Source organism: Anomalospiza imberbis, unplaced genomic scaffold, assembly GCF_031753505.1.
Source record: "Anomalospiza imberbis isolate Cuckoo-Finch-1a 21T00152 unplaced genomic scaffold, ASM3175350v1 scaffold_1330, whole genome shotgun sequence".
Classification (NCBI taxonomy): domain Eukaryota; kingdom Metazoa; phylum Chordata; class Aves; order Passeriformes; family Viduidae; genus Anomalospiza; species Anomalospiza imberbis.
In genome coordinates, this window is record NW_027099729.1 from 90 (window position 1) to 12,000 (window position 11,911).

The 11,911-nt window shown below is 55.5% G+C and overlaps 1 protein-coding gene across 1 annotated transcript; it reads right to left on the reverse strand.

The window, feature by feature from the left end:
• Window positions 1-1,007: 1,007 nt before the first annotated feature.
• LOC137466075 (26S proteasome non-ATPase regulatory subunit 8-like) lies at window positions 1,008-10,218 on the reverse strand. Its single transcript, XM_068177986.1, is given in 8 exon segments — window positions 1,008-1,148; window positions 2,661-2,772; window positions 4,231-4,331; window positions 5,372-5,537; window positions 7,135-7,237; window positions 9,011-9,083; window positions 10,035-10,151; window positions 10,153-10,218. Coding segments are annotated over 8 exon segments (876 nt in total). The 3' UTR covers window positions 1,008-1,010.
• Between the last annotated feature and the right edge of the window lie 1,693 nt (window positions 10,219-11,911).

Below are 11,911 nucleotides of genomic sequence, written 5' to 3' on the forward strand. Positions count from 1 at the left end.
CCTTTCCCCTCCCGTCCACACGGCGGCGCACTCCCCACCTCACCTCAACCCCGCCCCCTCGCACGCTCATTGGCCACACGCCCCGCGCTTCCAACCAATCACCGCTCTCCTCTCATTCCCGCCATTCGCCACCCAATCATCTCAACCCTTTCATTCGCGCCGGTCACATGAGCGCGCCTTTCTTGCTGGGGAGCGCCTCGACCAATCAGCGTGAGGCGCGTGAGGCTCTCAACCAATCAGGAGAGAGAGGGCGGGGTTTCGTGGTGAGGGGGGGAAGGCACCGCCCCCTCCCCAATTCGGGGTCCCGGAGCCCCCCCAGGAACGAAACGGCCCGAAATGGCCCCAAAATGGCCCAAAACGACCCCGAGCCGCTCCAAACCGCCTCACCCGGCTCCAGCACTTTATTGGAACAACACCTTGGGATTGGTAGTTTTGGGGAGGGGGCTCAGCCACCCCCGCCCCCCGGTTCCGCCCAAAAAGGGGATGCGGGGAATGGGGGGTCTCAAATCCCCCCACAAAAGAACCTTTGAAATCGTTCAACCTCCCGAAAACGTGGGGAAATGGGAGTTAAAAGGGGGATTGGGGGTGGTCTGAGGGGGTTTGGGGTTCCCACATCAAGAATTGCCCCCCCCCCAAAAATGCAACAAAATTGAAGAGAAAATTGGAATAAATGAGGATTTCGGGGGTCCCGGGGGTTTCAGAGAGCATCAAGACCCCACCAAAACTCCTTTTAAACGTTTAACCGTCCCCCAAAAACCACATCAACCCCCAAAAAAAACGCAATGAAATAAGAGAAATGAGGAGAATAAAAACAGGGGTGGGGAGACTTTGCTGGGGGGGGGGGTTTAATGTGGGGCTGGGACCCAAATCAACTCCGAGCAGTTAAACCCCCTCCGATAAAAAAACCAAACAAACAAAAAAACACTTTAAACGTGGGAAACCCCCCGAAAAACAGAGGAAAAAGGCGGAAGAAAACGGGACCAAGAGGAGCTGGAGGGCACTGGCGCTTTTCAGACGATCATCTCCAGCTGCCGGGCGTACTCGATCACCTGCGTGGCCAGCTCCGTCGAGGGGATCGGGGGGTCCTCGGCCTTCTGCTGCCGCCCCCCGAAGCTGTAATAGTTGGAGGGGCCCAGCACCCAGCCCCGCTGGGGAGAGGGGGGAAAAAAGGGGGAAAAAATGGGTTTGGGGGGGGGGTTAAAGGGGGTTTGGGGGGGGTTAAAGGGGGTTTGGGGGGATTTTGGGGGTTTGGGGTGGGTTAAAGGGGGTTTGGGGGGGATTTTGGGGGGATTGGAGGGGGTTAAAGGGGGTTTGGGGTGAGGATTCGGGGTTTGGGGTGGGTTAAAGGGGGTTTGGGGGGATTTTGGGGGATTGGAGGGGGTTAAAGGGGGTTTGGGGGGGATTTTGGGGGATTGGGGTGGGTTAAAGGGGGTTTGGGGGGGATTTTGGGGGATTGGAGGGGGTTAAAGGGGGTTTGGGGGGGATTTTGGGGGATTGGAGGGGGTTAAAGGGGGTTTGGGGTGAGGATTCGGGGGTTTGGGGTGGGTTAAAGGGGGTTTGGGGGGATTTGGGGGGATTGGAGGGGGTTTAAAGGGGGTTTGGGGGGATTTTGGGGGGATTGGAGGGGGTTAAAGGGGGTTTGGGGGGGATTTGGGGGGATTGGAGGGGGTTAAAGGGGGATTGGAGGGGGTTAAAGGGGGTTTGGAGAGGGTTAAAAGGGGGATTGGGGTGGGTTAAAGGGGGATTGGAGGGGGTTAAAGGGGGATTGGGGGGGTTAAAGGGGGATTGGGGGGGATTGGAGGGGGTTAAAGGGGGTTTGGGGGGGATTTGGGGGGATTGGAGGGGGTTAAAGGGGGATTGGGGTGGGTTAAAGGGGGATTGGGGGGGTTAAAGGGGGTTTGGGGGGGTTAAAGGGGATTGGGGGGGGTTAAAGGGGGATTGGAGGGGGTTAAAGGGGGTTTGGGGGGGATTTGGGGTGGGTTAAAGGGGGGTTTGGGGGGGATTTTGGGGGATTTGGGGTGGGTATTGGGGGGTTTGGGGTGGGTTAAAGGGGGTTTGGGGGGATTTTGGGGAATTTGGAGGGGGTTAAAGGGGGTTTGGGGTGGGTATTGGGGGTTTGGAGGGCTTAAAGGGGGTTTTGGGGAATTTTGGGGATTTGGGGTGGGTATTGGGGGGTTAGAGGGGATTTGGGGTGGGTATTGGGGAGGTTGGGGGAAATTTAGGGGTTTTGGGGTGTTTCAGGCCGGTTTTGGGGTGTTTCAGGGTGTTTCACGCCGGTTTTGGGGTGTTTCAGGGTGTTTCAGACCGGTTTTGGGGTGTTTCAGGCTGGTTTCAGGGTGTTTCAGGGTGTTTCACGCCGGTTTTGGGCTGTTTCACGCCGGTTTTGGGGTGTTTCAGGGTGTTTCAGACCGGTTTTGGGGTGTTTCAGGCTGGTTTCAGGGTGTTTCAGGGTGTTTCACACCGGTTTTGGGGTGTTTCACGCCGGTTTTGGGCTGTTTCACGCCGGTTTTGGGGTGTTTCAGGGTGTTTCAGACCGGTTTTGGGGTGTTTCAGGCCGGTTTTGGGGTGTTTCAGGGTGTTTCAGACCAGTTTTGGGGTGTTTCATGCCAGTTTTGGGGTGTTTCAGGCCGGTTTTGGGGTGTGTCGGGGCTGTGCCCTACCTTCTTGGCGTAGTCGGTCATCTTGCGGGGCGAGCTGAAGAACAGGATCCGCGCGGCCTCGGGGAACAGGATCCGCTCGTAGGCGGCCTCGATGCAGCCCGCGATCTCGTCCCTGGGGGGTTTTGGGGGGTTTCAGGGGAATTTTGGGGATTTTTTGGGGATTTTTGGGGATTTTTGGGGGGATTTTGGGTGATTTTAGGGGGATTTTTGGGGATTATAGGGGGATTTGGGGGATTTGAGGAGGATTTGGGGGATTTTGGGGTCATACTGGGGTTTGCAGCCTCAATACAGCCCGCGATCTCATCCCTGGGGGGTTTTGGGGGGTTTCAGGGGGATTTTGGGGATTATAGGGGGATTTTAGGGGGATTTTTGAGGATTTGGGGATTTGAGGAGGATTTGGGGGATTTTGGGGTCATACTGGGGTTTGCAGCCTCAATACAGCCCGCAATCTCATCCCTGAGGAGGGATTTGGGGGTTTCAGGGGAATTTTTTGGGATTTCAGGGGAATTTTTGGGGATTTTAGGGGGATTTTTGGGGATTTGGGGGATTTCAGGGGGACTTTTTGGGATTTTAGGGGGATTTTGGGGGATTTGGGGGATTTCAGGGGGATTTTTGGGGGCGTATCAGGGAGGTTGATGGTGATTTTGGGGGGTTTGAGGGGGAAACTGGGGAATTTGAAGGGGAAATTGGGGGATTTGAGGGGTCCCAGAGGGAGTTTTGAGGGGATTTTGGGGAACTGAGGAGGATTGGGAGATTTCAGGGAGAAATTGAGGAATTCAAGGGTGTTTGGAGTGCTCAGAGGGGATTTTGGGGGGTTCTCGGGCTTCTGAAGCGGTTTGAGGGGAACTGGAAGATTTAGGGGAAAACAGAAGGGGTTTGGGGGATTTTAGGGGGATTTTGGAAGATTTGGGGGGATTTTAGGGGATTTGAATGGATTTTGGGGTGATTTTGGGGGATTTGGATGGATTTTGTGGTGATTTTAGGGGATTTTGGGGTGATTTTAGGGGATTTGGATGGATTTTGGGGTGATTTTAGGGGATTTTGGATGGATTTTAGGGTGATTTTAGGGGATTTTGGATGGATTTTGGGGTGATTTTAGGGGATTTTGGATGGATTTGGGTGATTTTAGGGGATTTTGGGGTGATTTTAGGGATTTCAATGGATTTTGGGGATTTGGATGGATTTTGGGGTGATTTTAGGGGATTTGGATGGATTTTGGGGGATTTTAGGGGATTTGGATGGATTTTGGGGGGATTTTGGGGTGATTTTGGGGGATTTCGATGGATTTTGGGGGGATTATGGGGGATTATGGGGGGATTTTGGGGGATTTGGATGGATTTTGGGGTGATTTTGGGGGATTTAGATGGATTTTGGGGTGATTTTAGGGGATTTGGATGGATTTTGGGGGATTTTGGGGCGATTTTGGGGGATTTGGATGGATTTTGGGGTGATTTTAGGGGATTTTGGGGGATTTTAGGGGATTTGGATGGATTTTGGGGTGATTTTAGGGGATTTTGGGGTGATTTTGGGGGATTTGGATGGATTTTGGGGTGATTTTGGGGTCCCTGACCTGATGGTGTCCAGCAGGATGTCGATGAAGAAGGTGTAGCTCTCTGCTGGGATGTTGCCCTTGGCCAGGAACACTTTGTTGTAGCTGCCCTCCATCAGGTACTGGGGGAAAAATGGGATAAAACACCCCAAAAATGGGAAAGAACACCCCAAAAATGGGAAAGAACACCCCAAAGTGGGTTTAAACACCCCAAAGTGGGGTAAAACACCCAAAAAATGGGATAAAACACCTCAAAAATGGGAAAGAACACACAAAGTGGGGTAAACACCCCAAAAATGGGGAAAACACGCCAAAATCGGGGTCAGAACACCCCAAAACTCTCTAGGGATGTTCCCAACCTGCACCAGGACACTGCCCTGAGGTCCGGCCTCAAATCCCTCCAAAAATCCCATAAATTCACCCCAAAATCCCCTAAATTCACCCCAAATCCCATAAATCCCCCCCAAATGCCATAAATTCACCCAAAATGCCATAAATCCCCCAAATCCCATAAATCCCCCCAAATTCCATAAATCTCCCCTGGACCTGCTCCAGGGACACGGGGTGCCGGATGAACAGGTTGGCTGATCCCAAATCCCATAAATCCCATAAATCCCATAAATCCCGACCTGCTCCAGGGACACGGGGTGCCGGATGAACAGGTTGGGTGTTCCAAATCCCATAAATCCCATAAATCCCATAAATCCCATAACCCCGGACCTGCTCCAGGGACACGGGGTGCCGGATGAACAGGTTGGGTGTTCCCAAATCCCATAAATCCCCCAAATCCCATGAATCCCATAATTCCGGACCTGCTCCAGGGACACGGGGTGCCGGATGAACAGGTTGGCTGTTCCCAATCCCATAAATCCCATAAATCCCATAAATCCCGACCTGCTCCAGGGACACGGGGTGCCGGATGAACAGGTTGGCTGTTCCCAAATCCCCCAAATCCCATAAATCCCATAAATCCCGACCTGCTCCAGGGACACGGGGTGCCGGCATGAACAGGTTGGCTGTTCCCAAATCCCATAAATCCCATAAATCCCATAAATCCCATAAATCCCATGAATCCGGACCTGCTCCAGGGACACGGGGTGCCGGATGAACAGGTTGGCTGTTCCCAAATCCCATAAATCCCATAAATCCCATAAATCCGGACCTGCTCCAGGGACACGGGGTGCCGGATGAACAGGTTGCCCTGGATGTCGGGCGCCGGGAGCCGCTCCAGCTCCGTGTGGAACTCGGCCACGCGGTTCTGGGACAGCAGGAACAGCAGGTTCAGCCCCAGCAGCTGGTGCCGCGACGCCGACTCGGGCAGCTCCTCCCTGCCGGTTCCGGAACGTTCTGAGCCCCAGAAACCCTCCAGTGCCCCCCCAAAACCCCCCAAAACCCCCCCAAAACCCCCCCAGCTCCTCCCTGCCGGTTCGGAACGTTCCGAGGGGTTCTGAGCCCCCAGAAACCCTCCAGTGCCCCCCAAAAACCCCCCAAAACCCCCCCCAAAACCCCCCAGCTCCTCCCTGCCGGTTCCGGAACGTTCTGAGCCCCAAAAACCCCCAAAAACCCTCCAGTGTCCCCCCAAATCCACCCCAGCTCCTCCCTGCCGGTTCCGGAACGTTCTGAGCCCCAAAAACCCCCCAAAAACCCCCCAAAACCCACCAGTGTCCCCCCAAAAACCCCCCAAATCCACCCCAGCTCCTCCCTGCCGGTTCCGGAACGTTCTGAGCCCCAAAAACCCCCAAAAACCCTCCAGTGTCCCCCCCAAAACCCCCCAAAAACCCCCCAAATCCACCCCAGCTCCTCCCTGCCGGTTCCGGAACGTTCCGAGGGGTTCTGAGCCCCCAAAACCCCCCCAGTGCCCCCAAATCTTCCCTTAACCCTCACCTAGAGCCCCCCAGAGCCCCCCCAACCCTAACCCAGAGCTCCCCAAAATCCCCCAGGGCCCCCCAGCCCTAACCCAGAGCCCCCCCAGAGACCCCAATGACCCCCAAACCCCCCAAATCCCCCCAGAGCCCCCCAAATCCCACCAAAGCCCCCCAAATCCTAACCCAGAGCCCCCCCGGAGACCCAATGACCCCCAGAGCCCCCCCAAATCCTAACCCAGAGCCCCCCAACCCTAACCCAGAGACCCCAAAGCCCCCAAATCCCCCAGAGCCCCCCAAATCCTAACCCAGAGCCCCCCAACCCTAACCCAGAGACCCCAAAGCCCCCCAAATCCCCCAAAATCCCCCCAGAGCCCCCAAATCCCCCCTTAACCCTAACCCAGAGCCCCCCAGGGTCCCCCAAATCCCCCCAGAGCCCCCCAGAGCCCCCCAAAACCACCCCAGAGCCCCCCAAATCCCCCCTTAACCCTAACCCAGAGCCCCCCAGGGCCCCCCAAATCCCCCCAGAGCCCCCCCAGAGCCCCCCAAAACCACCCCAGAGCCCCCCAAATCCCCCCTTAACCCTAACCCAGAGCCCCCCCAGAGACCCCCACGACCCCCCAGAGCCCCCAAATCCACCCCAGAGCCCCCCAAATCCTAACCCAGAGACCCCCAAAGACCCCCAAGAACCTCCCTAAGCCCCCCCAAAACCACCCCAGAACCCCCCAAATCCCCCATTAACCCTAACCAGAGCCCCCCAGAGACCCCAATGACCCCCAAACCACCCAGAGCCCCCCAAATCCTAGCCCAGAGCCCCCCAAATCCCCCAGAGACCCCCAAATCCTAACCCAGAGCCCCCCAACCCTAACCCAGAGACCCTAAAGCCCCCCAGAGCCCCCCAGATCCCCCCTTAACCCTAACCCAGAGCCCCCCAAATCCCCCAAACCCCCCCCAGAGCCCCCCAACCCTAACCAAAGACCCAAACCCTAACCCAGAGCCCCCCAAAACCCCCCAAATCCTAACCCAGAGCCCCCCAAAACCCCCCAGGGCCCCCCAGGCTCACTTGTAGTCGAAGTAGTAGCACTTGAGCTGGGCCATGTAACGCTCGAAGGAGGGGATGTCCTTCCTCAGGATGCTCCACTGCGCCCCAATCTCCAAAATATCCCCTGAAAACGGGACAAACGGGAAAATGGGGAAAAACAGGGAAAATGGGGAAAAAATGGGGAAAAATGGGGAAAAATGAGGGGAAAATGGGGGAAAAATGGGGAAAAAAACGGGGGAAAAAATGGGGAAAAATGGGGAAAAATGGGGAAAAATGGGGGAAAAATAGGGGAAAAATGGGGAAAAATGAGGGGAAAAAATGGGGAAAAATGGAATGGGGAAAAAAGGGGAAAAATGGAGGGAAAAAATGGGGAAAAATGGGGAAAAATGGGGAAAAATGGGGAAAAATGGGGAAAAAATGGGGAAAAAATGGGGGAAAAATGGGGAAAAATGGGGAAAGATGGGAAGAAAAATGGGAAAAAATGGGGAAAAAATGGGGGAAAAATGGGGAAAATGGAGGGAAAAATGGGGAAAAAAATGGGAAAAAATGGGGGAAAAATGGGGGAAAATGGGGAAAAATGGGGAAAAATGGGGAAAAATGAGGGAAAATAAGGGAAAATGGGGAAAAAATGGGGAAAAGGGGAAAATATGGGGGAAAATGGGGAAAAAATGGGGAAAAATGAGGGGAAAAATGGGGAAAAAATGGGGAAAAATGGGGAAAAATGGGGAAAAAATGGGGAAAAATGGGGAAAAATGGGGAAAAAATGAGGAAAAATGGGGAAAAATGGGGAAAAATGAGAAAAATGGGGAAAAAATGGGGAAAAAATGGGAAAAATGGGGAAAATGGAGGAAAAAGAAAAAAGAGAAAAAGGGAAAAATGGGAAAAAATGGGGAAAAAATGAAAAATAGGAAAAAAATGGGGAAAAATGGGGGAAAATGGGAAAAAAAGGGAAAATGGGAAAAATGGGGAAAATGGGAAAAGGAAAATGGGAAAGTTTGGGAAAGGATTTGGGTGAAATTGGGATTATGGATTTGGGGGATTTTGAGGTTGGATTGGATTTGGGTCGAATTTGTCGGATTGGGGATTTTGTGCTGGATTTGGGGGATTTTGGGTCGATTTTAAGGGATTTTGGGCGGATTTGGGGGATTTTGGGTCAGATTTGAGGAATTGGTAGAATTTCAGGAATTTCTGGGAATGAGTTTTCGGGGATTTTGAGGGAATTTTGGAGATTTTTGTGCTGTTTGAGGGCTGATTTTGGGGGATTTTTGGGGTGTTTGGAGGAGATTTTTGGGATGTTTTTTAGGGGGATTTGCGGATTTTTGAGGAATTTTTGTGGCGTTTTTTGGGGATATTTTGGGTGGTGTTAGGGCAATTTTGGGGAATTACTGGGAGGATTTTTGGGGGGATTTGGGGGAAATTTTGGGGGGGTTTGGGTTGTTTTGGGGGGATTGGGGGGAAATTTTGGGGGGATTTTTGGGGAATTTGAGGGACTTTGGGGGAATTTTGGGGGGATTGGTTGTTTTGGGTTTGTTTTGGGGGGATTTCAGATAATTTTGGGGGGGATTTTTGGGGTTGTTTTGGGGGGATTTTTGGGGGAATTTTGGGGGAATTTTGGGGGATTTGGGGGAATTTTGGGTTGGTTTTTTGGGGGATTTGGGGGAATTTTGGGGTGGGATTTTTGGGGGATTTGGGGGGAATTTTTGGGGGATTTTTGGGGGATTTGAGGGAATTTTTGGGTTGTTTTGGGGGATTTGGGGGAATTTTTGGGGCGTCCTTTCGGGTGTTCTTGGGGAGATTTTGAGGCATTTTTGGGGGATGTTTGGGGGATTTGGGGGAATTTTTGGGGTGTCCTCGGGGGTGTTTTTGGGGTGTTTTCGGGGCATTTTGGGGCACTCACGGGCCAGGATCAGCTGCTGCTTGGTCATGGCCGAGCCGGAGGTGGGGAGGAAGTTCAGGTCCAGCAGAGCCACCTGGGGGGGTTTGGGGGGTCCCTGAGGAATTTGGGGGATCCTGGGGGGTCTCTGTGCCCCTCCCCCCCGCCCCGACCCCGCCGGTTCATTAAAGGTTCAGCGCTAATTAATGGCTCAGCGTTAATTAATGGCTCGGGGTTAATTGGTGTTGACAGGAAATGACACAAAGCGGGGGGGTGGGGGAAGGTTGGGGCACCCCAAAAATCCCAGGACCCCAAATTCCACTTGAATTCCCCCAAAGTCGGGGATCCCCGACACCCCAAGACCCCCAAAAAAACCCAAATCCCACCCAAACCACCTCAGCCCCCAGAAAAATCCCCAAATCACCCCAAAATCCCCCAAAAACCCCCCTCAAATCCCCCAAATCACCCCAAAATCCCCCAAAACCCCCAAATCCGCCCAAATCTCCCCAAATCCCCTCAACCCCCTTAAAAATCACCAAAATTCCCCCCCAAATCCCCCCAAATCTGCTCAAACCCCCCCTAAATCCCTCCAAATCCCCCCAAATCCCCCCAAACTCCCACAAATCTCCCCCAAATCCCCTCAAAGCTCCCACAAAATCCCCCCAAATTCCCTCAAACCCTCCCAAATGCCCCCTAAATTCCCCCAAATGCCCCCTAAATTCCCACAAATCCTCTCAAAATTCCCCCAATTGCCCCCTACCCCCCCTGAATCCCCCCAAATTCCCCCCAAATCCCCCCAAAATCCCTCAACCCCCCACAAAATCCCTTCAACCCCCCCCCAAATCTCCCCCAAATCCCCTCAAAACTCCCCCAAATCCCCCCCTAAATCCCCCCGACCCCCCCTGAATCCCCCAAACCCCCCAAATCCCCCCAAATTCCCCTGAATCCCCCAAACCCCCCATAATCCCCCCCAAATCCCCTCAAATCTCCCCAAATCCCCCCTAAATCCCCCCCAAATCCCCCCAGGCCCCCCCGGCCTCCCCCTCACCTTCAGCCTGCCCAGCGCCTCCCCGCACTTGGCCAGGTTGGGGCTCTTGCGGCCCCACTCGCCCTTGAGCTGCTCGTAGAGCCCGGCCGCCGCCCTGAGGCCGCCCCCGGTGCCGCCGGTGCCCCGGGGCCCCCAGGCCCGGCCCGGTCCCGGTCCCGGTCCCGGCCCCGTTCGGCACCGCCATGACTGCGCGCCCCTGCGACACTGCCGCCAAACCGAGCGCGCTTTGCGGCCGTCACCCGGCAACGCGCCCCGCGCCTTACGGCACCGCCCCGCCCCCTTCCCCCCCGCGTTGCCGCGGCGACCCGCCGCGCTTTACGGCTCTCCCGGGAGATGTCACCGCGACGGCGCCGCGGGCCGCGAGGCGGTAACCATGGCAACGAGCGCTTTACGGCGGGCCTCGCTTCTGAGGGGCCCTGCGGGGGTTTGGGGTCCCCGGGGGATTTCGGAGACCCCCGGGCTGATTTTGGGGGTCCCCAGGGTGGTTTTGTGCTCCCTGGCGTGTTTTTGGGGGTCCCCAAGGTGATTCTGGGGGTCCTCGAGCTGAACTTGGGGGTCCCCAGGGCGGGTCTGGGGTCCCGGGAGTGTTTTAGGGGTTCCCGGGGTGATTTCAGAGACCCCCCCAGGCTGATTTTGGGGATCCCAGGTGATTTTGGGGTTCGAGGCCCCTCCGGGCTGATTTTGGGGTTCCCCGGGTGATTTTGGGGTTCGAGACCCCCCGGGCTGATTTTGGGGGGTCTCCAGGTGATTTTGGGGGTTCGAGACCCCCCCCGGGCTGATTTTGGGGGGTCTCCAGGTGATTTTGGGGTTCGAGACCCCCCGGGCTGATTTTGGGGGTCTCAGGTGATTTTGGGGTTCGAGACCCCCCCGGGCTGATTTTGGGGTTCCCAGGTGATTTTGGGGTTCGAGACCCCCCCGGGCTGATTTTGGGGATCCCAGGTGATTTTGGGGTTCGAGACCCCCCCGGGCTGATTTTGGGGTCTCCAGGTGATTTTGGGGTTCGAGACCCCCCCCGGGCTGATTTTGGGGGTCTCCAGGTGATTTTGGGGTTCGAGACCCCCCCGGGCTGATTTTGGGGTTCGAGACACCCCCGGGCTGATTTTGGGGTTCCCAGGTGATTTTGGGGTTCGAGACCCCCCCGGGCTGATTTTAGGGGGTCTCCAGGTGATTTTGGGGTTCGAGACCCCCCCGGGCTGATTTTGGGGATCCCAGGTGATTTTGGGTTCGAGACCCCCCGGGCTGATTTTGGGGGTCCCCAGGTGATTTTGGGGTCGAGACCCCCCGGGCTGATTTTGGGGGGTCTCCAGGTGATTTTGGGGTTCGAGACCCCCCGGGCTGATTTTGGGATCCCAGGGTGATTTTGGGGTTCGAGACCCCCCGGGCTGATTTTGGGGGGTCCCCAGGTGATTTTGGGGTTCGAGACCCCCCCGGGCTGATTTTGGGGGTCCCAGGTGATTTTGGGCCCCCCCCCCGGCGATTTTGGGCACTTCCGGGACGGTTCCCATGGCAACGCCGCCCGGGCCCCGCTGGTCGCCATGGCGACCGGCCGCGCTTTGCGACACCCCCCCTTCTCTTTGCGACTGAAAGCCTCAGCCGCGCGCTTTACGGCCGGCGCCGCTGGAGGGGAGGGAAGGGGCGGGGCTGCACGAATGACGTCATCCCGGGGCGGGGCTGGGCGGCGTGACGTCAAAGGGGGGCGCGTGTGACGTCACGGGCACTCTCCGGCGCTCACCCACAGCCGGGGCCGCGTTTGGGGTTTTTGGGGTTTTTTTTTTTATTTTATTTATTTTTTTAACATTTTTAATTTTGTTTTGTTTTTTTTTTTCTGGGTGGTTTTTTTTTGGTTTTTTTTTTTTTTTGGTTTGGTCTGTTTTGTT